The 27,934-nt window shown below is 43.4% G+C and overlaps 2 protein-coding genes across 4 annotated transcripts; one reads left to right on the forward strand and one right to left on the reverse strand.

Moving 5' to 3' along the window:
* On the reverse strand, nucleotides 1–7,723 carry LOC134069363 (bone morphogenetic protein 4). 2 transcript variants are annotated; one of them, XM_062525333.1, is made up of 3 exons: nucleotides 7,703–7,723; nucleotides 1,277–1,527; nucleotides 1–851 (listed from the first exon to the last, which is right to left on the reverse strand). In XM_062525333.1, exons 1-3 carry the CDS (start codon nucleotides 7,711–7,713, stop codon nucleotides 79–81), a joined length of 1,035 nt encoding a protein of 344 aa, XP_062381317.1. In that variant the 5' UTR covers nucleotides 7,714–7,723; the 3' UTR covers nucleotides 1–78. The 2 variants fall into 2 exon arrangements, with proteins under 2 accessions (XP_062381317.1, XP_062381309.1); XM_062525325.1 differs by lacking the exon at nucleotides 7,703–7,723 and having other exon boundaries at nucleotides 1,277–1,958.
* Nucleotides 5,164–26,988, forward strand: mast3a (microtubule associated serine/threonine kinase 3a). 2 transcript variants are annotated; one of them, XM_062525299.1, is made up of 27 exons: nucleotides 5,164–5,650; nucleotides 7,933–7,964; nucleotides 10,746–10,828; nucleotides 11,015–11,084; nucleotides 12,304–12,379; nucleotides 13,353–13,504; nucleotides 14,020–14,095; nucleotides 14,529–14,738; nucleotides 15,500–15,601; nucleotides 15,696–15,828; nucleotides 16,620–16,684; nucleotides 16,861–16,946; nucleotides 17,300–17,508; nucleotides 17,630–17,768; nucleotides 17,885–18,017; nucleotides 18,165–18,330; nucleotides 18,466–18,567; nucleotides 18,716–18,838; nucleotides 18,982–19,091; nucleotides 19,289–19,467; nucleotides 19,899–20,023; nucleotides 21,468–21,665; nucleotides 22,830–23,050; nucleotides 23,192–23,314; nucleotides 23,428–23,564; nucleotides 23,709–23,893; nucleotides 24,158–26,988. In XM_062525299.1, exons 1-27 carry the CDS (start codon nucleotides 5,612–5,614, stop codon nucleotides 24,982–24,984), a joined length of 4,101 nt encoding a protein of 1,366 aa, XP_062381283.1. In that variant the 5' UTR covers nucleotides 5,164–5,611; the 3' UTR covers nucleotides 24,985–26,988. The 2 variants fall into 2 exon arrangements, with proteins under 2 accessions (XP_062381283.1, XP_062381277.1); XM_062525293.1 differs by lacking the exons at nucleotides 5,164–5,650; nucleotides 7,933–7,964 and adding an exon at nucleotides 9,107–9,592.
* The last annotated feature ends 946 nt before the right edge of the window (nucleotides 26,989–27,934 follow it).

The following is a 27,934-nucleotide window of genomic DNA, read 5'->3' on the forward strand; positions in this document are numbered from 1 at the left end:
GACAGAACAGGTTACATTGTTTGTCCTTTGTTTACAGTACGGCATTTTGGGGATAAAATGTTTTTCTCTCTCTCAGGGTCAGGCACAGTGACATTTGCTAGCGATCAAATCATTGAAAGGTGTGAGCTTCAACTTTCCTCGACTGTCATAGTGCATGAGGATCATGGGCTCATAGGCCGCCGGAACACAGCACGGTCGAGGCGTGGCCCCTTTGGTCATGTGATGCATGCGTGACTTCACCAACGTGTGCATGCTGGCTGGCTTGTAGTTGTGGGGGCAGGAGCCATCGCAAAAGTACATTTTGTAACTGCTGGGTGCCACGACCCAGTCCGACCAGCCTATGTCTTTGAAAGACACATTCAACGACTTCCGGCAGCACTTGCTTTCCTCTTCGCAGTCTTCTTCCTTTGTAGACCTGACTTGCCTAGATTTGCCCTCTCCACCATGTGATATGAAGTCCATCTCTAGCACTATCTTAGGTATAGTCTGATCTGTTCTTGGTCCCATAGTAAGACCTATATAAAAGGTTAAAGTGCTATTTCTAGGACGCACCCTCCATCTTTCAATGGCAGCTCTCATGTCTAGTGTCACATTTCTGGTGCAAAATCGTCTTTTCATAACAAATTTCTCCACGTGGCGGAGGTGAGTGTTTCCCTCTTCGTATTCATATATGTTTATCTGAATTTTCTGTTTATTATGTGAGCAGCCAGGGTCGGCATTGTGAAGTTTCAGCTTGGCCTGAACCAGCGTCAGCTCATTTCTGATAGAGGACATTCTGTGGAAGTCTGCTCTGTGCCAGGCAGTCTTGGGATGCAGGTGATGTTCACCCTTCTGTACACTTACTGGGACCACTGGAAGGAAACATAAAGTTGTTCAGTTTATTTCACCATGTGTTTCAAGTGCGATATGATTGTTGTCATGAGCACTGACCAGGGGGCTCAGAGCATATAAGCACAAACGAGAGTCTTTCCATTTTTTTACTTAGAAACTATCAGTCATCAGTTGTTTCAGATACAGTAGATGTGTATTGTTTATTTCAGGATACCTCAGTCAAATGAAATGTCACTGGATGTCCATTCAAATAACTCACAAAGGACTCACGCAGTCAAACAAAGAACTTGAGTAAAATGTGGACAAGCCAGTCTCAGCAACAGCTCTCAAAATTGCATCATAACATTTCACATGAGTTTTAAGCAGTCATTTTAGTATGCCACAAAGCACACTATGAATAAGAACTGAGGCAGTACTACTGAAACTTACAGGCATATAAGCTTACCAGAGACTGGGAGAATGTTCGTTGAGACTCTGTGCGTGTGCTGCGTGCGTGTCTCCTCCAGAGTGGAGTTCCCCCCGAGCAGCTGCTGCATCTGCTTGTACTGCTCAAGCATCCTGTCCAGCTCCTGCCTTGACTCTCTGGCTCTGAGCTCCGGGGGCCGGTCCATTCCCAGGTAGCCCAGGATGCTGGCCTTCAGGGCGTCTAGCTGGAGGGTCATGTGTGCCTCTCCATGCTGCCTGTGAGCACTGCACCTAATAAGGCAGGGACAGAGGGCAAAGGTTCCAAGGGATAACAGAATCCACTGGGTGACTGAGCAGAGCATGGCAGGGTAGTCGGCGTGTGGCTCTCTATATGTGTGGCTGGAAGTATAAATGAAATTCCACACATGCTTTTTCATTTATAGGTGCTGGCCACACCCCTTTTCACAGTCAGTTGTTTACCTGCTTACCACCCACAATGGCCTCAAGGTGTTTGCTCTCTTGGATAAGAAACATGTCAAATCTGGGCAAGTTTCCGAACTAGATTCCTATCATCTTCATGCCCAGAGACCAGACAAAATGTTCGGAAAAATTCCACATATGGCAGTCAAACTTCTACACAGACACTGACCTCACATGCAAAGGGTTGGGCCCATGTGCATAGACATACAGTCTGTCATACATTTTCCTCTTCTAATTTTAATTTAAAATATGCATCTTACCACACTTTGTCTGAGAGCTCCACATTGTCATTCAAATAAAAGCTGACTTAGAAGGAAGTTCAGTTTGGCTAATGTTTTTATTTGCCCTTTTATGTAAGCATTGTGCAATATTACAGCAGCTTGGAGTCTCCACCCAGACAATTGCAATCGTTGACGTGATTCTTGGAGTGAAACTGGGTTTTCCCGACCTTGTAAGCTGATAAAAAGTAGCAACCTTCACCTTGCCTGGACGTGTGAATCTTAATCTTCATACACAATATGTTCAGCAGAAATATGTTTAATCATCATGAAGAGCCCTTTTTTCTAGTTGCTTTTAGCTATATCAAGTTATAATTTAACTACTGAACAAACAGTAAACCATCACAGAAATTCTATTGGCTTCCATAAATAGAAAGTTGAGCTGTTTAGTGACATAATCCAGTGGTGCGTTCAAGTTCACCGAACTTAGGCGAACATTGGCGAACGTTCGCAAACAGTATTCCGTTAGCCTTGAGTTTTTGGCTATGTCAAGTTATAATTTAACTACTGAACAAACAGTAAACCATCACAGAAATTCTATTGGCTTCCATAAATACAAAGTTGAGCTGTTTTGTGACACAATCCAGTGGTGCGTTCAAGTTCACCGAACTTAGGCGAACATTGGCGAACGTTCGCAAACAGTATTCCGTTAGCCTTGAGTTTTTGGCTATGTCAAGTTATAATTTAACTACTGAACAAACAGTAAACCATCACAGAAATTCTTTTGGCCTCCACAAATAGAAAGTTGAGCTGTTTTGTGACACAATCCAGTGGTGCGTTCAAGTTCACCGAACTTAGGCGAACATTGGCGAACGTTCGCAAACAGTATTCCGTTAGCCTAGTTTTTGGCGAATGTTTGCTAACAATCGCAAACAGTCTGAGGAGGTGGTGCGCCGCGAACATACAGTGGAACTGGACGTGAGTTTGCCGAACGCAACAATGCAATTGTTGTTAGAATGGAAGGTTAACACCAAATCGTTCAAATTTAACAGTTCAAAGAAAACATGTTCACCTCGAACGTTCGCCTATGTTTGCGAATTTGAACGCACCTCAGATTTAAGGGTCCACATTGTTTCCCTCTAGAATGTTGATTTCACCCACTAGATATTGGGCCTACACACCAAACACCAGAGACCAACAGAGATCACTACAGTGCCCATCAAAACCAATACATTTCCCATGATGACCTCCACAGTAATTTCCCGCATATAAGCCGCATTGTGTATAAGCCGCAGGACAGCGTTTTTTGCAAGTTAAAAGAAACATAACCATATTGACACCATATTAACTGGCCCCCTGTATTAACCTCATAGCTGAAGAAATTTAGCAAAATCAATGTACTGTATGAGCTGCGGCTAATAGTCTGGAAATTATGGTACAGAATTTCCACACATTTCAATTGAAGGGCTAATTAAGCCCACTGCCACTTAGAGATGCAAATTTCATTTTTTGCCAACTGGATCTCAATCAATCTCATCATCTCACAGAAGTAAAAAGCCTTCCTTTTCCCATTTCACTGCTCAAAGAAAATGGAATTGTTAGTATATGTAAGTGGCCTATGATTCACCAATGATGACCATGAGCCTCTGGAATTTAAGTGAGAGTGTATGAAAGGTACAAAGGGATGATTCAGAAGTCTTTATGTGCATTTCATCATTACGACAGACACACTGACTGAAATGGCTTTGTCAGAATTACAAAAGAGGCCTTCTATATTTGAAACTTTAACAGGCTGTTGAAAAAAAATCATCACATGACGACACAAGATAAAGTGCTACCACACCCATAAGGAATTCTCTTGGGGTGCAAACAAAGCAAACAGTCAGTGTCACACTCCGGAACTTTCCACACATACCTTAAAACATATCTCTATCTGTGCGTTCTATAGGCCTATTGATTGTTTACTCTTACTGGCAGAAAATATGAATAATGTTTCCCCTGCTGTGTCTAAAGTCTTACTTTATGCATCCGTGTTCAAAGCTGCATTTATTTGTATGTTGACTAATTAGCTGCCATTCAGCAGCAAACTCATTATCTACAGGAAAAGCCTCTGTAGCCCATTCAGGAAGCACAGCAGCTGCCTGCTTGTCAGCTCTTATGGCCTATGGTACAGTGGCTCTCTAGGTCCCTCTAGTGGTAGACACCGAAGGCATGTCCATTTTTTTTCAACATGTGGTCCTTTCAGGCCTCCCCGTTCAGCAGTCTTCTTCCATTCTATCAACTAGATTTCCATGTTTTCAGTGGCTATTTCTGCAGGCCTCCCAAATCTTGTACAATGTTCATATTACTGTATTGTAAACATACCAGTGTGACATTAAGTAAATGATTACGTGTCACACAAACATATCAAAGTGCATTAGCCTACTGTCTGTATGACTGTTGTCTTCAGCATGTACATCTTGTTTATGTTCATCTGTGTAAAACAGCGTTACTGGCAATGCGACTGTGAGAAATTTGGATTTTTGTTGGATGTCCTCCAACAAAGAGTGAATACAAAGGGAAATCAAAGTCTAAAGCTACAGTTTTCATGCTCAAGCAATTCTGCTAACGAGTGCTGTTTGCTCTGGTCTGCCTGGAGCGACTTGCAGAGCATTAAACAAGAGATATGAAATGCAGTGAACTGTGACTTATGCATTCCTCAATACTCTGTACAGTCCAATATACATAATCAGATCAAAGGGAAGTGTGGGGGATGGATTATTCTGAGAGAAAAAGAAAACCATTTGTGCCACAAGACTATGCTGTGTTTAGAAAAGAATGCTTTAATGACAGAATCAGTCTTGATATTCTCTGGTTTAGTCTCCCCTAATGTGTGTGCACATTGAGTAGGTCCAGGGTGCTTTCAAAACACCAGTCTGAACATGAGAGTACTGAGACAAAGCCAGAGGCTTATTTCGGTGTTACAATGTTGCTAAATCAATGTTGCATTGTTACATCAAAGCTTTATCGTACCACTTGGAGACAGGCAATAATCAATTGGACTATTCTGCTCCAGTACCAGGCCATTGTTTACATCATGTGACCAGGTTCTGGTCACTACACTGCTTTGTTGATGTCTGACATAAAAGACAAAGTCTGCAACAAGATAGGAATGAACTAGCCTAGTTTCCTCAGGACATTATCACTTAAAATGAATGTAGGCTATGCATTTCGTGAAGTCTATGTTTAAAAGGGATGTCTATTTGTAGCAACAGCAACTGAATAAAGTGACACAGGAGCTGAAGTATATTTTTGGAAACGGATCCACCAAATGTAATGACCCAGTAGCTTAGGCAGTTAGGATGAGCATGATTATATGACAGGTGCCTTGCGCACACGTGCTATTTTGACCTCTTTTTAATGATATGTAGGCTACATTGTCGTGCGCATTTTCATTATTCTATCATAAAATCATTTTGCTTGGTCACTATTGGAGGAATCGTCTGAATTGGTCTACCAATTACTAAAATCCTCATGAGGTCAGGTGACTCCGGCATGTTCGAAATAACGAAACCCTCTCCGGTTGCCTAGATGCTGCTGTGCAGTGAACTGTGGATTGCTTTCAGCCAAATTGATGTGCAACATTGGAAGGCAATGGACTAGATTTTGAAAGGAGACAATTGGAAGACTGTTTCACAATGGACGAACCAAACATACTCAGACGGCGTGGGCTCCAGGTAGGGCGCAAAGATTGTCGCACATTTGTAGCTAACCGCCCTATTAATTCGGCAGCCAGTTGCTACAATTTAACATCGTTTTTTAGACACCTGCTTAATATTTCGCTGCCTATGTTGCCGCTAGCCTCCACCCTGTATTGCTCGTGAAGGATGTTGCTACTGTGTGTATCTTAAGTCTAGCCTGCAGTGGGTCCATACCTAGACTACAGAAATAATACAAGCGCAGACACATCTAGCTTCTTTACGGAATTCTGGGAAATGTTCTACTGAGCAATATTTCAGAATGTGTAGGCTAGTTGTCCATTCAATGAAGACCACCATAGACCAAGCGCAAGGCGGTGGCACCACCACAATGATGTCTCAGCGGATAGGCTCAGAAAACACATTTAATAAGATTGAAATATTTGTGCCTCTTGAGCAATTGACTCATGATGAATCAGATTGACCTACAAATTGCTCACCATGATGTAGCCCAGTTTTCTCAAACAAATGATATCCATAGAAATAATGAGGTATTAGGTGCCTGTTCCCATTTCCAGTTGCCATGGTGATGTGTGATTTTTTTTTTTTTTTTGCATCCCATTTTGATTTGCAGATTTGTTTTCTTTGGGTTGGCATTTTAATAATAGGCTAGACCCACAGTAGTCCTAACGCTCAGTTTAAAGGTACAAAGATTTTATTTATTTATTTATTTATTATCATTATCAAGGCTGGAGCCTATAACCCAGCTACAGCTGAGATGTTCATAATAGGTTGTTAATTGTAGAACAAAAAGTAGCCCATATGTTATACTTGTCTGAAGAACCCAATCACAAGGATTTCAATGATGCAAAAGAGTGGCCACATGTGGTGAGAAATTCAAAACACACACTCTCCCATACTCTTGTCTGTCTATCTGTCTGTCTGTCTGTCTGTCTGTCTCTCTCTCTCTCTCCCCCTCTCTCTGTGTGTGGGGGGGTGTTGTTGTTGTGAGTGAATTTAACCACCTGTATGGTTTGGAACCAGCTATGCCTCTGTTTCACAAATACACGGGTGAGGCATGTCCTACTGATACAGTAAACTAGGAGTTGACTAGCAGTCATGTTGGTCTGTTGATTATTTCAGATTAACCTCTCCATTTCAATAATTAACTCTAGCTAACCTTAAGATGGATGGGTTACTGAGATGTGTAATTGGCTCTTTAGAGTAAGTCTTTTAACGATAAAAAATTAAGCAATACTTTGCAAAGGCAAAGCCAGTGGCTGTATCACTATCTGTGCTTTAAGAAGAGAATGGGCCCAAGGCTACCTCACCTTTATTGATCTTCTGAAAGCATTTTTGACAAAACACAATTTAATTATTTAGGAGGTATTATTAACAGAAGAATTAAATTCGACTGGATTAGCTGCTCTTAACTTTAACAGAGCCACATGTAATCAGCTTGGCTGAGTGTTTGACTCAATATGACTTCTTAAATTTAGAATAGAATACATTTCAGACAGGCTCACATTTGGACACTTTTTCAGCATCTACTACAGACTAGAGTTAGACCAATACAGGGTTTTCTATGGCAGATGTGAATCATTTCTTTAGAAATCAGGGTCAGCTGATCGGTGATATAGCCTATGATACAGTACCAATAGTTTTCTCCTTCTATTTCCATGATCAAAAATGATAACATGATAAGAATGTAAGCACTTAACTTTTCACCCAGGAAAAACCTTGTACCCGAAAGTTCTGGCTGAAGTCTGCTGGTAATTTAATTGACAAAATGGTCTGTAAGCATCATATGGCTGTTTGCGGATGCGCCTGACTGTTAAAGCAACACTAAAGACCCTTTGCATACCTTAAAATAATGTTTCCAAAATCATTTCAGTGGTTTATCAACTCTTAACAGGGTGAACGGCGCTTCTGCATACACTCCGTGGCCCCCTATCGGCTATAACCGCACTATGTAAGTTTACCAGAGCGGGTAGAGGAGTTTGATGGAATGAGACGTACGAAACTACACATTTGTCTTGCTTTTATGTCTCAATACATCATACTTTCATAAAATCCTGCATCATACTCTACCTTGTGGACATCGTTATTTGCAAAGCTGGTGCTGGATAAACAAATAGCGTGCGTACAGGCCCTGAAAGAAAAAGAAAAATTGGTTTAGGACATTCATAGCTCATCTTCATTAGTGCATCTAAATGCTTGAGAGCCTATTACAATTGAAGTAGGCTACTCTGTTTCAGGCATTATGTGTTATTGTCTCTTTGAGATGTAGTAAAACCAAGTCATGTTTATTATCATTTCAGAAAGAGTTAAGTCTTCCACGAAGAGGAAATATGTAAGTATATCACAAATTAACCCAATCACTAGCCTACAGTAAGGTCTACCAAATCTGTTTGCCAATCAGAGTTATGGCAAAGCAATTTAAAATGTTTTTGGACCTTTAGGGGCTCTTTATAATTAACTCCAGGATTGCACTATAAAAGGTCTTAAAGGGTGACCATGACAACCTGTTCTCCTTGACTTGTATGTTGCTTGGTCCAAATTTGATTAAAGTGGGTGAAACTGTATTTTTAATAACATAAAAAAAGATGTTGTAAACTTGGGAATGATATGGTAGACATTAAACTGTTTTTTAATCGCCTCATTTAATCATGTTTAATCACCAACATTTAACATAGGCTATCACTGAAATAGTAAGCCTCACTTTGACAAGGGGGTGGGGGGGGGGAGCATTTCCTGACACTAACGATCATGTCCTCAAATGCCTTGTTTTGCTCGTACCTCAGAGATATTTAGTTTAGGTCTACTGTCTTAGAAGAGGAAAGCGCTTCGCACATTGGTGTAGTGCACTCTGCTTTCGGAGTTTTGTTTACATTTCTTTACATTAGATTTAGATTTACATAGTTTTCAGTACACCTCTGCAGGCCAGCATCGCATTTTGCCACCATCACCTTGTAGATTATGATTCAGTTCTATTTTGTTAGCGCTGCTCTACAAAATCCATCCAGTGCTTGCCCGGTAAAGTTTCCGGCACTATGTGCTTGGTAAGTGACCGTGATTCATGTTGCACCTATTTGCGGAGTGCTTAAATAAAGCTCACATTATTAAAGTTTTAAAGGCAGCAATCAGAGAATTTGGAGATATTGTCCTTAAAAGAATGACACAAACTGATTAACCATTAGCAAAACTGTTGCCAATTAATCGACAACTAATCAATTAATTGATTAATTTGATCAGACCTATGACAATGGTAATGCACACATACCCCAAACAATTATACTGAATGAAGAGAAAGAACAAGAAGAGGAAATGTGACTTTTAACAGTTGTGTCAAGATTAGCCTACTTGATGGTCAACTTTATTAAGCTTACACATGCTACACACACTACCATCCAGCAGAAATTTGGCATGTGACGTAGGACCTATCCGAATGAACTCTATGATCTCCTTTCAAAGGCAACACATCCTTCGGTGACAACTTCCTCCTACATGTTTTTCTAGTGCTAGCTGGTGAAATCGTCTTGTTTGTAGGCCTACTGTTATAGTCATGCAACTAAATTGTGACCGCCTAAGGTGATACAGTGTTCTGTAACTTTTCAGTGGATACTTTTTAAAGCGTCGGACGTGAAAGACCTAGGACTTCTTTCGCCGTTTGGGTGCTATGTGTCACTGGAAAGAAATAACGCGATGATGGCATCTCTTGCCACAAGTCGCCTGTCTACTCAAATTTCCTACGTGATGGAGGCTGCTCGTCCGAGTTCCGAAACTCTGACTACAAAACTCCCATCTTTCCTTTGGATTTACTAGTTTTGGACCTGGATAATTAATAGTATTTTTATGAACTCGTCGGAAAAAGTGTCGCCTCTTCCCAGTCGACAGCATGTCCGATCGAAATTATTGGACAGTGTGTTCCAGTTATAAAAGCCAGCTGGTGACGGGAGCGTTACTAAAACGCAATAAAGGGTAATTAACGACTATTTGATCAGTTACATACCATGCTACTAACCATCCATTTTATTAATTATAATTTAAATGTGTTTGCTTTTAGCTTGGTTGGCTAACTTACGCGTAGACCCGAAGTTTGTTCTGGGTCGCCTAGATAACAAAGTAGACTATAACAATTGCTGACCTACGTTTTCACAAATGTTATCATGTTTATTCATTGAAAATGTTAGTTGGAATTCGTTCTGTGGACGAGTTCGAGTAAACGTTCTTTGTGCGCCGTACCAATAGCTATTTTACATCCGCCCTGTTTTGTTTCCGAACGAGTAAACGTGGCCATTGCAAGCACACGCGCTTTTGTATGCATCGTCTTGGGGTGGCCAGCCTCACCACCACCCCACCCTCCTCAAAAAGCTTTACTGTTTCTTCGGAAGGATTTTAGACCCGTCCAAAACCAATGCTCCATTTAAACACCTCTTATGTAAGGCGCTGTGCGTTGGTCACTTTACATATTTTAATTCGACCGTAATGTTTGACAGAGCTCTTACATTGTCTGAATGGTGTTTGGGTGAGGGACGGCGATAATTGTGCCTTTATGTTGTAGGCTACAAACACTTGTAGCTTTGCTATAACATTATGTTTTTTACGTGGCGCCAGCAGGCTATTTTGTTGCCAATAAGAAACCTAGGATCACTGGATAATCGAAAAAGCGCAGCGCAAGTCAACTTTTCATAGGCTTCGCATAATAGGCCCCTTATAGATTTTTTCCCTGCTCAGAATCTGTCTCTTTCCTTAGTCTCATGCATGTCTTGTACAATTAGTTAATAATAATCAGTTAATTTAAAAGCTCAAGAGCCAGACAGACTACATGGTACTTTGCAATCTTCAAATCCTATCCCAGTTCCCCCTCTTCAGGATGATTTTAGACTTTGCAGAGTTTGCTTGTTTGGTATGTTTTCATGCTGACCTAAAAATGTCAAGCTGTGTCATATCTTCCATCTCCTTAGTTTTAGGTCATTCCCTTTGATATTGCATGCATGAGTTTGAAGATGGCACAGCGCACCGCATACAGATCTCCTACGGGGACTACATAATCTGTATCATTTGCTCATGTGTGGGATTAGACATAGTAGACATAAGATTATCCTGAAGTGTGTATCTTTTGGTCCAACAGTAAAAATAAAAGGAAGAGCCTGGCAGTTGGGACCCCTTCGCCAACACTGTCTCGTCCACTATCTCCTCTACCTTTCCAAACAGGTAAAGATCATGCTGTTCATGGTTAAGATGGAAAATAAAACCTTCAAAGTCTTTCTCTAAAATGTGTTGAAATGCAGTGTACCTTTTGTAGTTTAGGTGTGTGCGCCTTAAACAGAGCATTGCATTCATGCGTGAAAATGGTCAAATTAGGGCCACAATTATGAATCTTACTATGTTTCCTTTCAGCCGGTGGTAGTCCATCAGACAGTCCAAGAAATGTTTCAAGCAGCGCATCAGTCAACTTCCCCTTCAGAAAGTAAGATGTGTTTTTAGTTTTACTCAAGTAATATTTGTTTACTTTATTGTAACACTGTACCTTAAAAAGCTTGTTACCGGTACAAAATCAATGATTTCATAATTTAAGATTTTAAATGTCCAAAATCGCCTAACATGAAATGATGTAAGGACCACAGTGTACATTTTAGAGGAGACTTTTCCCCCTTACAGTAAGTGTGGCATTATCCCGAGGTGTCCACTGCTCTTTCTGAAGGTCAGCAGTGCAACAGAAACATCCTCTGTGTAAGGTTTTGCCTCTCAAACTGAAGCAGGCCACCACATTACCCTGAGGACCTAGGGACTTGATATTTGTTGTAGCAATTACCCAGAAATCAGTGCACAGCCTACTTACTCAAGGCTGCTGCGATTATGGGACGAAAAACTAATTCCCTGTTATCAGTTCTATGTAACAGGAAATTGCAGTGGTTCTCAGGCCCTTGCTCCCAAACCTCAGTCAGATGTGATGTTGATTAATCCCTTAGCATGTCTATTTGCAAACTTAAGTTAACATCTCAAAAAGTGTTGGACAGAGTCAGAGATGACAAACTGTATCAAGCTTTCTGCTGCTCTTGAAGATAATTGAAGTAACAGTAAATGTCATGGCATATGAAGGTTTCGTAAGTAGATGAGCTCTCAGTAATTTAGACATGGACTCAATCCATTCATGTACATGGGGAAAAATAAGTATGTTGAATCTTCATATTATATCTATTTATGCTAAATTCTAAAATGTTGTCTCATTTCTGAACATATTACACAATCCTCTGTGGCTGAATTAATGCCACTTGTTACCCACAGTTTAACTTAATTGGTTGCATGAGAGGAGCTTAACCACAAGCCATTAGCTCTGACGCTGGCTGCAGGAAAACAACCGCTTTTGACACGTATAGATTAGAGGGCACACAGGTGCACAGGTGCACGCTTGTTTGCCATGACTCACTGAATATTTATCTCCCTTTTTATTGTACTTGAGTATTGTATTTTATTCTCATTGTACTGTTCACATATACTATGCTAACAGAAAGGCGTTTCCTATTATGAAAGTGATTCAGCATATCTGTTTATTTCTGTGAAGTTGGCGGATAATAATTCCCTATTAGTGTTCTGCAAGCTTTCCATTGAAGTAGACTCCTTTCAGATGTGTAGATTTTAGGGGACCCAGTGCTTGAATGCTAAACTCTTTATGTGGATTCTTATAGAGTGGATGCAAGAAGATGGTCAGTGGCCTCCCTGTCCTCGGGTTATGGAACCAACCCCACCAGCTCCTCGGTTTCTGTGAGTTGAATGTGGTGATCTCTGTGTTTGTAAGATGTGGTGATTTGGGATTTCGTCATCATAGCCTCTTGACTGTTGGTTGTTAAGGTGATTTCAGAAGTCGGTCTCCCGAGAAGAGGTGATTTGTTATTGCCATTGCCTGCTCATTTCATGGGCCATATGACAATCTGGAACTTTTTTTTTTTTCCTGGAACTTTGTAAATCCTTTTTTATGTTATTGCAAAAGCTAGGGCCTATGTGCTCAACAGCTATGAATGTAGTAGATGATCGTCCAGAGAAAGTTGAGCAAAAACAAGCCCTCTCTCTTTGCTTTGCAGTTTTATATCGTAATGCATGGAACCCACTATGAGGTCACCATCTCTCAACAATGTGCCATTGAGCTGTTGTCAGTGAAGTCTTTATGTAGCGGGAAGCACAGAAGCTTCTCTGGTTTCCTCCTTCAAGCTGTTCTCCTGTCATATGCACTGCCTCTCATTCTCCTCTGGTGATATCTGAGCTTGGGCCTGAGGAATTGTTTTGAAATTCCAGTCTGTGTGACAGGCATCCCATGAGACCTAAGGCCAGTTATGGATAAAACGATGATCTCAACCTCAGGCGTATGTAGACTCAGTTCCCACAAAATAATAGGTGTCTATACATGGAAGGTTTAGCATGTTGCTAATGTGTTTTAAATCCACCGTATCTGCTTCGAGACTTGTTAATGGTGCCACAGCAATGAAGACCTTGACATTTTCTTTTGTTGGGTCAAAATGGCTATGGTGCCATATTGCCCACCACCATAAAAGACAAAAAAAAGAACTCTCACAAATGTGGGTTTCTGTGACCGACCGTCCAAAGACAGTTCTTAAAAGCAGTCAAGAATCCAAAGTCTCTGAGGGGACATGCAGAGATCTCAAGAGGCATCAGAATTTGACGAGAGTGGCCGCTGTCAGTGATGCATGTCTCTTCCCCCCCTTTGCTTCTCCTCCTCCAGTCCCTGTCCTCTTCCCAGGAGCTGCTCCACCAGTTTCCCTCTCAGCCCACCCTGGACGAGCTGCGCTTCCTCTCCAAGCACTTCAGCAATGAGAGCGTGGCGGACGAGGAGGCCCAGCACCCGCCTCCCCTTCGGCGCTCGCGCAGTCTCAGGTCAGTGCGTGCAAAGACACGAGATCTTCCATAGCGTCGTGGTGTAGTTAAGCAAGTTTAGTTTGTTGATGTTGGGAGTATTGGCATTGTATCAGGACTTTCAGGTTTAGCATGGATTCGCTGGTTATTTTTACAATAGCAGTTGTATACTCAGCACTGGGTACAAGTTTAATTAAGGGTTCTGGTTTGGCTTAGTGATTTTTCCTACAGCTGTGATTGACAAATCAGAAATGGGAACCAGTCTGGCGTAAGGGAGGGGTATTGACATCAGTTGTCATTACGACCAGCATTCCTGTTTGGTTAAACATTTCATGACATGGACTGTATGTACGTACATACTCAGACACAGGGCCAGTTCCTTATAACCACATGGTCTTTCTGTCGGTAAACACAACTGAGAATGAAATAACAGGATAGATGTTGCTCCTACCTTACGTAAGATTAGGATCCTGTTCCTATTAGTTGTTTCCTGCTGGAAATATTTGATTTTTTTCTCCCTTTGTCCTTTTCTACAGCCCTGGACGAACATGTGGGTCATTTGATAATGAGATTGTCATGATGAATCATGTTTACAAGGAGCGATTCCCAAAGGTAAAGGGCTACCACCCCAGGACTGTAAGATGCTGCATTGCATTTTACTGTGTCAGTGCACTTACTATTTGAAACATTTGTCCCATATCCACCTGATCCACAATTGCCGTTTCAAGGAAGAGTAAGCTATCTTAAAAACTGAAAGTGCTCTGCTGAATGTTTGAATTCAGAGTATAAATATGTAATGGCTGACAGTGTGATATACCATTACAATTTCTTTAATATTGTAACAGTTTACCTCTGTAGCTATTATGTTTGTTTCATGAGAAATAGCGTGTTCGTGTTAATGGTCCAGTTGAGTTGTGCACCAAGTGTAAGGCCTAGCATATGAGCTGATGTTGTTGTTGGAGCCGGTGGTATGGTATCAGTGTTGTGTTAGTGTCGCTGCTGCCGCCGCGTGATGCCTCACATGAGTGCGGCCCTCTTCCCTCAGGCCACGGCTCAGATGGAGGGTCGCCTGCTGGCGGTGCTCGCCGACTGCTGCCCGGACAGCGCTCTGCCCCTGGCTGATGGCGTGCTGGGCTTCATCCAGCACCAGCTGGTGGAGTTGGTCAGGGACTGCCTGGAGAAGTCCCGGGAGGGCCTCATCACCTCCCGCTACTTTGTGGAGCTCCAGGAGAAGCTGGAGAGGCTCCTGCACGAGGTGGGTGAGCCAGGGTGACATCCCCCCCCACTCTCCCCCAACACACACACACACACACACACACATACACACACACTTCCCACCTCGGGGAGCAGCATTCTCAATGGAAGCATTGTCACTGTAAACAGTCAGGGAAGGCTTTGAATCTGCCTGTGTGTGTGTGATAACGGGAGAGGGTGTTTTTGCCAGATCGGATAGGTTTATGGTTTTGAATTACACTTCGTAGCTTTTACAGCTTAAACTGGTTTGTAAATTTGCCCCTTCTCTCCATTTGTACCTCTCTCTGGATTGATCAGGCTTGTATGGCTTTCAGTGGGTTGAGGAGTCTGCTATAAGAATAAATCAAAGACTGCTAAAGATGTAGTAAAGCTGATTTATAACAGCTAACAGACAAGCATTGTTGTCATCGAATGTTTACCTTGAAAACCCCTTGAATCCCCCCCCCCCCCCCCCCCCCCCGTTGTTCCGTGTTCCTGTTCCGTGGTAGAACTATATCACTGATTATTTCCAGTCTTGAGGGTGTTTTTCTCTATCTACTCTTGAACATAACTTCCTTGTAAAGTGTTGGCAAGAAAGATATAATTTAAGTTCCGTGTATCCGGTAAAAGCGGTCTTTCAAGTCAACTGATCACTGACACGTTCCTTTGTATTTAGATCTGTTTATGTAACTGCTGATGATGACTCATTTAGCAATCCGTGCACATGTTGCATGGTTTGCTGGTAGCTGATTGTTTGTTTTGATTTTACACTTTTCTTTTCAGGCTTATGAACGCTCTGAAAGTGAAGAGGTGGCCATCATCAGTAAACTTGTGAAGAAGATTCTCATCATCATATCAAGACCTGCAAGATTACTAGAATGTCTGGTATGTGGAAACAAATGTTTGGATCGCATACACTTTGGATTTGGTTGTCAGACGTTGACTACATTGTGACACAATGTTACTCATTCGCTGACAGGAGTTTGACCCGGAAGAGTTCTACCAGCGCCTCGAGGCTGCTGAGGACCATGCCAAAGAGGGCCAAGGGGTGAAGACAGACATACCTCGCTACATCATCAGCCAGCTTGGACTCACCAGGGACCCTCTGGAAGGTAAAATGGGCCACCTCTGGCTGCTCTCCTTCATGTTGGAGCTGACTTATGAGGATGTACAGTACCAGTCAAATGTTTTGACACACCAACGCCTTCCTTTAAGGCCATCCTTAAAAACATTTTGGTTTGCAGTAGCAGCCAAAATAAAGATTTAAGATTTAAAGTAAAAACTTTATTTACTTTACTTTATTTTGTTCATGGTGATTTCGCAGGTATGAATTTAAACAAATTTGCATATCATGACGTCACTGACTGGTTCTTCAACCCGTGCCTTCAGGCGCACCATTACAAACGTCATTCTGATGCAAGTTATGTAGACCACAAACAATTTCGATATGCAGTATTACTATGGTGCCTGAACCCGTATGACTTTGAACAGGCAAACCAATGGCAAACTAATGGTGTTAACATAATCACACCACAGATTCTTTTAAAAGGAGGAACTTTGTATGTAGGCAATTTATATTCCCAATACTTGCTAAAATATAATTAATATTATTTCAACACAAGTTCATAACCAGCAAGTCGGTCGGACTAAAAGGGGGGGGAATCGGGTAAGCATTTTTTTAAGGATGGCCTTATGATGTTTTTTCTCTATTTATCTTTTCTTTTTGCAGAGTAGGTGGTTAAGATGATGTACTTTTTTGAAAATTAGAGAGGGACATATAAATTGAGATGAAATGGATTCAGATCAATATCAGATTGTGTAGGTCACGGCAGCCCCCCGCTGCCCAGTGTGAAGCAGGTGCACGGTCCTCATGGTGTGTGTGGTCTTGTTGCTGCTGTTCTAGAAATGGGGCATCTTCAAGGGAGCAGCGCGGGAAGCACTGTGAAAGAGTCCAGTGACACTCTGGAGGTAAGAGGAAACAGTGTCATGAAGACGTGAGTCATGTGTCTGACATTCAAGAGTGGCAGTCGGAGACTCCGCATGAAGACAGACTCTTGTTCAGATATCGGGCTATTTGTAGGCCAGGCTATTTGTAGTGATGCATCATTATAAGGGGGTCTTTTGTGTCCTGTGTGGCGTCTCAGAACCGGCTTGGCTGTACCCCTCCCAGACGAAAGCCACTGGAGAGGGACTTCGAGACCATTAAGCTCATCAGTAACGGGGCCTACGGGTAAGAGAGCTCTGACACGACTCGATATGCACGACTATTGGAGAGCAAGTGACAACAAGCGGAATTGCAGCTACTGTGTGTTAAGTCAGTTAAAATTTGAGTAAAGTCAATGCAGCACAGCTATGCAAAGCAGCAAAGAGCACATAAAGAGGTGTCATTGTATAGGGCTGCAGAGTTCATAAAATGGAGAGATCATAACTTATGAAAGTGTGTGTCTGTGTGTGTGTGATTGTGTGGTACCTTGGCTGTTTCATCCTTAATTTCCCTGTGCTCTCACATTTGAGCATACAGTATTTGAATCTCTTTTCACTGGAAAATGAACAGGTGCTCAGAAACATGTTCTCTTTCACCAGTGCCGTGTACCTGGTGCGTCACCGGGAGACCCGGCAGAGGTTTGCCATGAAGAAAATTAACCGGCAGAACTTGATCCTGAGGAACCAGATCCAGCAGGTGTTTGTGGAGCGAGACATCCTGACATTTGCGGAGAACCCGTTTGTGGTCAGCATGTTCTGCTCCTTCGAGACCCGGCGCCATCTCTGCCTGGTCATGGAGTACGTGGAAGGCAAGCAGCACTGTCATCCGCCTCTGAACCCACCTCACACTTGTCATCTCCTCTTCTTTAGGACCATCTCTCGGGTACCGGTCTGGTTTAGTCATGTAATGTTGTCTCCATCCATTTGCAGGTGGGGACTGTGCCAACCTGCTGAAGAACATGGGGCCTCTCCCTGTTGACATGGCTAGAATGTACTTTGCAGAGACCGTTCTGGCCCTGGAATACCTTCACAACTATGGCATAGTGCACAGGGATCTAAAACCTGACAAGTGAGTTCTGAGTGGAACGTCCGGTGGTCTGGAACATATGGTGATACGGTATAGCTACAGTTTATCTTTGTGATGGGATGTTTGCTCTACACTGATGCCTTTTACTCTGTCCTCAGCTTACTGATCACATCCATGGGACACATCAAGCTCACTGACTTTGGTTTGTCAAAAATCGGGCTGATGAACATGACGACAAACCTGTATGAAGGACACATAGAGAAGGACACGAGGGAGTTCATTGATAAACAGGTGAGCATCCGCTCTGTGCATGCAGTGCATTTCAGAAACACAGCATAGATAAACGTCTATCTATCGTTCTATCTTTCTATTTGTCTGTCCATCTCTCTCTCCATCTATCTATCTCCCTCACCCTCTTTCTCTCCTTAAACACGGCAGGTCTGTGGGACTCCTGAGTACATTGCTCCAGAGGTAATTTTTAGGCAAGGTTACGGCAAGCCAGTGGACTGGTGGTCGATGGGCATCATTCTCTATGAGTTCTTGGTGGGCTGTGTCCCTTTCTTTGGAGACACACCTGAGGAACTGTTTGGGCAGGTTGTCAGTGGTGAGTAACACTTCTAATGTTACATTTGATTTAAGCCCCTTTCACCAACCATCCAACCACCAGCTTCATTACCTCCTTAAAATGTCCTCATGGTGTCCTGTCGGAAACATGCGTATGGTGTCTTTTTGCACGCAGATGACATCCTGTGGCCAGAGGGAGATGATTCCCTTCCTGCTGACTCTCAGGATCTGATCACCAAACTGCTCAAGCAGAGCCCCCTCGATCGCCTGGGGACTGGTGAGTTTCACCAGCAGCACGGCAGCCCCAACAGACTACACTTTGAATATCGTATGTGTGTGTGTGTGTGTGTGTGTGTGTGTGTGTGTGTGTGTGTGTGTGTGTGTGGCCCCTGACGGAGTGCCTTGTATCTGTGTGTGGCCGGCAGGAGGAGCAGGAGAGGTGAAGCATCACATATTCTTCCGGGGCCTGGACTGGAATGGACTGCTACGGCAGAAAGCCGAGTTTGTTCCACAGCTGGAGACCGAAGACGACACAAGCTATTTTGACAGTAGGTGGAGCCTGAGACCTGTAAATGACAGCATTCTGTGTGTGTGCATGTGTGTGTGTGTGTGTGCTTGTTTGTGTGAGGGCATTTGTTAGTGCTGTTGAGTTTCTGCTCCCATTACACTTTTCGCCTGTGCCGGTCCACAGCTCGGTCAGACCGATACCACCACACCGGCTCGGACGATGACGACGAAACCAATGACGAGGAGTCCTCCCAGGAGATCAAGAAGTTCTCATCATGCTCCCATCGCTTCAAGGTGAGATGGAGGTCACCTCTGATGCTCACATCCTGGTCTAAATCATTTCCCAATCATCCTCAATGACCGTCCCCCAACAATGTCCAGACACAGCTGCAGAGCCTGCTGTTTGATTAGTGCTTTAAATCCACACAGCGCAGTGAGACACTGCGTTTTGAGAGACTGACCGTGTGTGTGTGTGTGCGCGTGTTTCTCAGGTGTATAGCAGCTCTGAGTACCTGGCGTCCCCGTCCACTCTCAGCCTGTCCTCCTCGGAGCGCAGCTGCAGCGAGGAGAAGGAGGACCGCTGGGATGGCCAGCCCTCTCCGTTCAGAGGGGACGCGTCTCTGCTGGGCCCCTCCGCGGATGCCTATCAGGGTGGACCCAAAGCAGCAGGGTGAGGATTAAGACGTGGGAATATCAACAGTTCAGAGATATAGAAGGACTTTTATTAAGGTGTACAGTAATTTCCCGCATATAAGCCGCATTGTGTTTAAGCCGCAGGACAGTGTTTTATGCAAGCTAAAGAAGCAAAACCATATTGAAACCATATTAACTGTCCCCGTGTATTAACCTCATACCTGAAGAACTTTTGCAAAATCAATGTATAAGCCGCGGCTAATAGTTGGGAAATTACGGTATTTCTGCTGTGTTGTAGGTTCATGACTCCAGTAGATATTTGTGCTATGGCCATAGATGTATGGAGTGCTTTTGTTTGTCCAAAACAGCAGTCAACATGAATCTTTTGTCATGTCGGCATTCCAGTTTCTGAATGTGAATGCTAAATGTTTGTTAACTGTTTGGTTGTGAACCCCATCTGTGTTTCAGCGCCCGTCCCAGAGCGGCCTCCAGTTCCTCTCCGTCAGAGAGGAGTGGCAGTCCACAGGTGATGAACAGCAACCAGAGTCTGGACACTACGCCGACACGCCTGCCACTTTCAACTGAAGACGAAGGTCAGAGGCCGCTCTTTACTATACAGTCTGTACAGTTTATATGTGCACGTGGGCTAAGCCTGCTCTGAAGAGGTAATAAGAGAGATAGAGAGAAGCATTAGTGCATCTGTGCATACAGCGCATACATTTGTTCTGTTCATTCTGTTCTGTTTTGTTTGTATGTCGCTTTGGACAAAAGTGTCTGCTAAGCACCATAACCATAACCATAACCATTCTACTGTAACTTTTGCAAAACTTGAAGGGACAAGAACTTAGCGAACTTCTTTTACTGGTTTAGATGTTGATCCAGGACAGGTCATGCACAGACGGCATGAAGTTTTTTTTGGTTTCTATATCTTAAACATAGAACTTTGCTTTTGCAAGCAATGATTTAACCAAAAATAATTAGATTCAGTGCAAACCTACGAGATAAAACCAAGTCTTTCCCCAATTTACTTCCCAACTAAACATTTATTTTCTGAAAGAAACATGCTATGTGCTAAGTGCTATGGATATTGTTTAATGGTATGTCCTTAACATAAAAATAAAATTGTGGGTCCTCAACATCTGAGACACAAAGCAAAGTGTAAAAATGTCTTGCATTAAGTAAAAAAGTCTTGCAAAGCAGAAGTTACCTTTTCTATTTCGATTTGTTTATTACCAAAAAAAAGTAAGTTTCAATGCAGTGAACAGGTGCATAGTCTTGTGAAATCCCCATAACTTAACAGACAAAATGTTTATTGTTAGTCACTTAACAGACCGAATCTAGATGAGGGAGGGAGTGGGAGGGGGATTATATAAGCTGTGCCTGTGTGCGTGGAGCTGGAAGTAATATATATGTGTGTGTGTGTGTGTGTGTGTGTGTGTGTGTGTGTGTGTGTGTGTGTGTGTGTGTGTGTGTGCTAGAAGGACCCCTCCCCCCTTACAATTGCCCCTCCACAGGATTTAGTTTCAGCTGAATTCTTACACAACAGATTTTACAATTGGATGGTTGTGCAGTACTGATTTAGCTCTGATTGGTCTGTGTAGCTGGTTTGCCCAGTTGTTGCTAGATTAGCCTTGTAATGACAGATGTTTGGAACGATGGGGGTAAAAATAATTTTTGACTCAAGGCTATTAAAAATCGTCCTTGTGGGCCCTAATTTAAAGGTGGTTAAGTATAAAATCTAAAGTCTTGCTGAAGCTAATTTGATAATGTGGCAACGTCTGTTTGCTAATTTAATGCAATGAGCAAGATCCTGAGATCAAACCTCAACGGATAAGTTCATTGCACCCACACTCCACACAATAGCTTTAGTTCATGCACATGACACTGTGCTTATTAAGTGGCCCTTTGCTTGATATTTAAATTAGGGACCTACAGTATGTGCCAATGGGTTTTCTTGTTTTCCCTGGAATGCTAATAGTCTAACTCAATTTTGTTTTATGTGTGTCTCTTCTGTACATTTGGGTTTTGTTTTGTTAGAGGGTCTCGTCACCAACCTACGCCGTATTCGCCTGCGCAGCAACTCAACCGGTACTAGGCCCTCTCCTCGTCGAGATAACAGGGGCCCTCGCCGCCTTGGCCAACAACTGGAGACTCCTGAAAAACAAAGGCTCCCCCCTGGATGCAAACTTCCCAAGTCAGCCTCAGCATCTGGCCTCTCTCTCATAGTCACACCAGGTAGGCTTGCTGTTTGTGTCACGCTTCCCCCCTCCGGGCATGAACCTGGGTCCCACCACTGACACGAAGAGCTAAAATCTAACATCTCTATTCTGGATGTTTAGAGTTATTGAATGAGCTTTCAGCCCCATGGTTTCATGTCCTGGAATAGAAAAGCATGGAATGAGATTGCACCGGTGATTAGCAACACATGGCTGGAGGGGAGAATAGAAAATGAATATGCAGTGTGTAAATTTATTATATTCACATTCTCACATACACTTAACACTGCTGTCAGGGGATGTAGAATGGAATCTGACAAAAATTTTAGATTCCATTCTACATCTACATTCCAGGTTATTTTTGTCTTCCTGGTTACGATCACTGGTGTACGGTTGCCTTGTTTCAATTGCCTCAAAAGTGGTTCCTTGGAACTGGGTAGCCTATGTGCGTCACACTCCACACACCACATTCCAATTGTAACCATTACCATTTGGTGCTAACCATTTCTTAGGTTTGGATTTGTTTGTTGTTGCCGGTTGTTACCAGATTAGCAATGACATTTCACAATGCATTACACTTTAATGCTTGCAAGTGTTGTAGCAACATGATGACAGATGGAAGTTGAACACTATTATATCTACAACTGATTTAATTAAATACAAATATGACAGAATTGGAAATGCATTACACTTTAATGCTTGCAAGTGTTGTAGCAACATGATGACAGATAGAAGTTGAACACTATTATATCTACAACTGATTTAATTAAATACAAATAGGACAGAATTGGTAATGAACAGTACATTTCTATGGCTTTCATTTATGGGTGAAGGAGCCATATTGGTTCCTTCCACTTGTCAAGTTGGAATTCTGACTTAAATGTGCAGTCAGGAGTTTCACAGGAAGTTGCATTTGTTTGTGCTTATGCTTAAACATATTAACAGACGCTTTTGTGCAAACAACTTGCATTTATATTTTGACTAAGGTCCAAATGAAACCCGGCAAATAGCTAGCTCACCCCTACCTTCAGCATTCCCGTACTTTATGAATTACAACCTCCGAGTACAACTGCAACGCCCCATGTTTGTTTGAATGTTTGCATGTAATAATATGCACACAGTAAGTGTGGACGCATCTCCCCATGCCATTCATGCTGTCATCTCCCCCTGCGTGTCCCTGCAGACGAGGTGGCAGGAGGCCTCCAGAAAAGCCCCATGTCCTCCCACTCGCTCTCCTCCAACCCGTCGTCACGGGACTCCTCTCCCAGCCGGGACCTGAGCGCGATCTGCCTTCGCCCGCCCATCATCATCCACAGCTCGGGCAGGAAGTACGGCTTCGCTCTGCGGGCGATCCGCGTCTACTTGGGAGACACTGACGTGTACACGGTCCACCACATGGTCTGGGTGAGTGTCCTTGCAGTGCAGCAGGGAACAACACTGCTACTGTTGGGGTGGAGGCATCGTGCACAATATGTTCTTTTTGAACTGGGTGTATTTTAGTCCCCTGCCTGAGGTTGTGTCTTGCTCCCTGCATTGTGATACCAGAGTGTGGAGGAAGGCAGCCCAGCCCATGAAGCAGGACTGAAGGCTGGGGACCTCATCACGCATGTGAACGGAGAGTGCATCCAGGGTCTGGTGCATACGGACGTGGTAGAACTTCTGCTGAAGGTAAGTGAGCGTCCAAGTCTCCTCAACAAAATGTGGCCTGGCTTGAGGGGGTTTTTAGAATAATACATTTTTAAAAAACTGATTGTGTTCACTTCTACTGTATGTGCATGTAGAGTGGGAGTAAAGTTACACTACAGACAACTGCTCTGGAGAATACCTCAATCAAGGTCGGGCCAGCCAGAAAGGCCAGCTACAAAGGCAAGATGGCGAGGCGCAGCAAGAAGAGCAAGAGGAAGGAAGGTCAAGAAAGGTATTTTAAGAATGCGTTCACATTCTCCTCATTTTCTGCAGTCTTTTGTAATCATCATAACTCTGCGAAATGATGGTTTATCACTCGCGCAGGGTGCGTGTTTCACATTTCGTCAATGCACCTGTTTTTCTGTCCGCGTGCTAGTAAACGCCGGAGCCTCTTGAAAAAGCTCCCGAAGCACAACCCCACCCTCCAGAACAGCCGCAGCTTCTCCTTTGGCTTCCATCACTCTGCGTCGCCCAGCGACAGCCTGTCGGACTCTCCCACACAGAGCCTGTCCCCGGGACCCAACACACCCTGCAGGAGCCCTGCACCTGACTACTCCGCCGGTAAGATGCAGACCGACCTAGAGGTGCCGCACAACAGCTGAAATGTACAAGTGGGGGCTAACGAGGCGGCAAAGGAGCCTACGTTTGAAAATACAAGCGCAGCTGGCTCTGTAGTGGAGGCCTCCACCCACTCTGTTATAGGTCATTTTTGTTACGTTGAGTTGTGTTTAGTGCATGGACTGTTTGTCCGACTACACGGCTACTGTCTGCTAGTGTTTTGGGATGTGTTTGTGAGTGTATGTGTTGTTTGTGATTCTCCTCCAGACTCCAACTCTCCTCAGAGCTCCTCTCCGGGCTCCAGCTCGCCCAACTCGCCCATACCTCAGAGCCGGCCGAGCTCCCTGCACGTGCTCGGCTCCAAGATCCGCTTCAACAAGGCCGGCCGCTGCAAGTCCACCAGCAGCATCCCGCCGTCGCCGCTGGCCTGCAACCCGGCGTCCACGCAGCCCCTCTCGCCGCAGTGCTCGCCGTCGTCCCTCCCGGCGGGGCTCCCCAAAAGCCTCCACTCCTACCACGGGAAGACGCTCTCCCCGCCCACCATCCCCCGGCAGCCGGTGCGGCCGCGCAGCGCGGAACCGCCCCGCTCGCCGCTGCTCAACCGGGTCCAGTCGGCCGAGAAGCTCTCCGGCGCCTACTACGGAGACAAGAAGGCCTACGCCACGCGGCGGCACACCATGGACGCGCCACTGGCCGAGAGCGAGAGCCTGAGCGACTGCGGCGGCGACGTGGCCTCCGGGTTCGTCTGCGTGGGCGACCACGCCCGGCAGGGCGGCTTCCTGGGCGGCCAGCGGCTGCGCTCCGGCGACGTGGTGGTGATGAAAAAACTGAACCTGACGGATCGCCGGGACTCCTTTAAGAAACAGGAGGCCGTTCGGGAGGTCTGCTACGACGACCCCAACGAGGAAGAGGAGGAAGAAGAGGAACTGGTCACCGTGCCCTCCTCCGCCGCCATTCCAAGCAGTCTGCCGCGGTACGCAGCGGCGTGGATCACCTCAGACCGACCGGGAGAAACCTGTACAGAGAAAAGCCCGAGCCGTGGTACCAAACTGCAGAAGAGTGCAATACAGGGACAGAAGGAGGGCAGCCGGTAGAGCTCGGCACTTGGGGTTGCCCTGCACACACACACGAAATCAGGGGCTTCCACATGATTGGAACTGTGGATGAAAGCTTACTTTTAGGTGATGCTAGGTAGATAGTACTAGAAGAGGTCATTTTGAACGTTTGTTACAACACGGTGAATGAAAGATGTGCCAAAATTGGATTCTCCTCATTTGGATTAGTGGAAGTGTAGCATATACAGTAAATTTTTGTATTTCCCTACTTTTTTTAAGGAAAAAAAAATGAATTTATTTATTATTCTTAACAGTTTAATACCTTAATCGTTAAAACTGGGAAGTGAAAGTGATGTGGATTTCTTGTTGATGATTTGCACACATGCCCGTGGTCCTGCTCTTAGGTCATTCTATTCATGTTTTCATGGCTACATTAACATCAACATGACTAATTAATGATGATGTTTGCATTTTGTCTTTCACATTAACTTTCATCATAAAGATAGGATAAATAACACATGAAGGAAAGATTTCGAAACTTATCAATACCAATAACTGTTTGTAGGTATGCCATCCATTCCCACTCTAATTTAGCAAATGAAATTACTACCCTCCATAGCATAGTAGTTGTTCTCTTTTTTTTCTGTATGTATCCCATCTCTAAGTGTTAAATCTAGGTGCCTATGAAATAGGGTGGTGTGATGTGATATGTCCATGCAAAATGCTCCAGATGTACCAGAATGATAAATTAAGTGACTATGAAGAACATGAAATGCCGTGTCTGAGCCAAACCCAATATGACATTACCAATCCCACAGCACATGATTCATTCAGTCAGATGTGCTTGATGACGGCAGATATTTTGCTGGCACAAACATAGTTTTGAGAACATTGTTATTGGCAGTCAAATGTTCTGGTAAAATGGGGAATTAAGAACTGATTATGTTTGCTGTCAGTGATATTATCTGTAATTTAATTATCTCCCGTGCTTTAATGCATCTTCCCTCTGCATCTAACTATTTAGAACAAGACATGCATGACTATGTCCTTAGCTATGTAACTACTGGGTGTCAGTAAATGTTTACATTCTAATGTAAAATTTGATTCTAATCATTTTACCTGAAGTACATTGAAATTGTTAACAAGGACTTTGTTTTTATTTTTGTTTTTATGGTTATTCAAATGGTTTTGTTTAACATGCATATATAACAAACCGTTTTAGTGGTAGGCTATTACACACATTTCTGCATAGTTCAGTATTTGTCATTGAATTATTGAACTGAAAATACTCTCCACTCTCACTCCACTCTAAATTCTGTTGCCGTTATTGATGCCCTCTGAATTGTCCTCGCAGTTTTGTTCACCAGAAAAGATGTTAAGACTCAATAACATATGCAGAACTGATCCACCAGCATTAGAATGGATTCACTGCCTGTGTGACAACTATGCATTATTTATGAGGCTACATTTTAGAAATGATCAGACACTACCATTTTCTTAGCCATTTCTGTCCATCTGAAAATGGAATGTAGCACAATTATGTTTTCTTTGGCAGTCGTTATTTCACCATGCAGATTTGGGTTAGTGCATAATGTAAAGTGTAGTGGTGAAGACTTTGTTTCACTGTTTGGAATATTTTAGAAAATGTGCACAGGTGTATTCTCACCATATAGAAGTATGCCTAACTCTGGGGTCAGTTAAGTGAACTTTATGAATGTTGGTTTAATCACTTTTTAAGTTGTTTATCATGTCTGTGAGTTTTGGGTTGGTCATGTAATTATGCACAAATGAAAACTGTTTTTACACAAACTGCTATTAATGCTTGGAGTATTGCAGTTGACTCTGTCTGTCTCTATGGTTACAGCAACCAGCCTCACCTGCTCCAGTGTGAGATATTTATCCACCAGTAGTAGATCTATGTAATGTTTACGTCAGTCTCATACACTAGCCTTTGTAGGTTTGTTGTGCCCTGATGAAAGGTGATGTGTTTTTCTGTCTCCTTGTCTGAACAATGCTGACAATAAATGAACTACCCCAAGATCAGTTCAACGCTAATTGCTTTATTTATTAACCATGCCTACATTTCACTTTACTAAGCATAACCTTTGGGGATCAATGAAGGAATCCATCTATTTATATAATCAATCATGTAGAGTAGACAGTTGTCTGAAAAAATAATACTTTCTTTGGGTTATTTTGCTTTCTGCAATAATTAATTATTTAAATATACATTAGATCTAAAGTTGATGTAGTATACAGCAGCTTGGACAACATGTTGACCTGTAAGGGAAGAAAAGCATATACTGGCTTATTACATAGCAGCACTGCAGACTTCAGCAGCAGACTTATCACAGTGAAGTGTGAAGAATCATTACTGCCATAGTAAATCATGGACTGAGATTAACAACTGCAAGGAGAGTCAGATTGGTGGTAGGTAATGCTTGCTGGAGTTCCGCAGTGTCTCCCACTCCGTTATGACATGCAGACGAGACGCAGATTTGCGGACAACTCTGTCACCCGAACCCAGGACTGCACAAAATGTGCATGTCTAGCCAGGGACGGGTAGAGCCAGGTCAAGGTTAGTGCATGTTTACAACTTCACAGGCAGTTTATAGCACCTTCTGTGAGTGTATTCTACAATAGTCAATGAAAAACAATGTTTTTATGCTGGTGCCAGGCTGACCCACAAGTTCTGTCTTTTCTCCTGTCCATTTCGGATCTTTAAGGAATACACTTTGAGAGAGTATAATACACTGAATACATTGAATATGGCGACATAAGGCTAGTCTGTCATAGCTCCTTGTCTGCCAATATTTAAGGCTCTTGAATACTGTGTCTATCTCTTTACCATATGGTCTCTTCATGGGATCTACAGATTGTGTTGGCACTTTCAGGGGCCTCAGACTTGCTGCCTCCATCCCTCTCTTGCCCAAACCTGCTTTCTTGCCACAGGTCCTTCCAACCCTTCAGTGCAGCAGTGGCATCTTCA

The sequence above is a fragment of the Sardina pilchardus genome, chromosome 2, assembly GCF_963854185.1.
Source record: "Sardina pilchardus chromosome 2, fSarPil1.1, whole genome shotgun sequence".
In the NCBI taxonomy this organism is placed as follows: domain Eukaryota; kingdom Metazoa; phylum Chordata; class Actinopteri; order Clupeiformes; family Clupeidae; genus Sardina; species Sardina pilchardus.

Bases quoted from the DNA above. Each gene is read 5' to 3' on its own strand.
- LOC134069363 (XM_062525325.1), bottom strand. From the start codon at position 1,673: ATGAAAAAGCATGTGTGGAATTTCATTTATACTTCCAGCCACACATAT. The intron at 852-1,276 runs GTAAGCTTATAT...GTTTCCTTCCAG, and splicing joins GAACATTCTCCCAGTCTCTG to TGGTCCCAGTAAGTGTACAG.
- mast3a (XM_062525293.1), top strand. From the start codon at position 9,510: ATGTCCGATCGAAATTATTGGACAGTGTGTTCCAGTTATAAAAGCCAG. The intron at 10,829-11,014 runs GTAAAGATCATG...GTTTCCTTTCAG, and splicing joins TCCTCTACCTTTCCAAACAG to CCGGTGGTAGTCCATCAGAC. The intron at 15,602-15,695 runs GTATGTGGAAAC...ATTCGCTGACAG, and splicing joins CAAGATTACTAGAATGTCTG to GAGTTTGACCCGGAAGAGTT.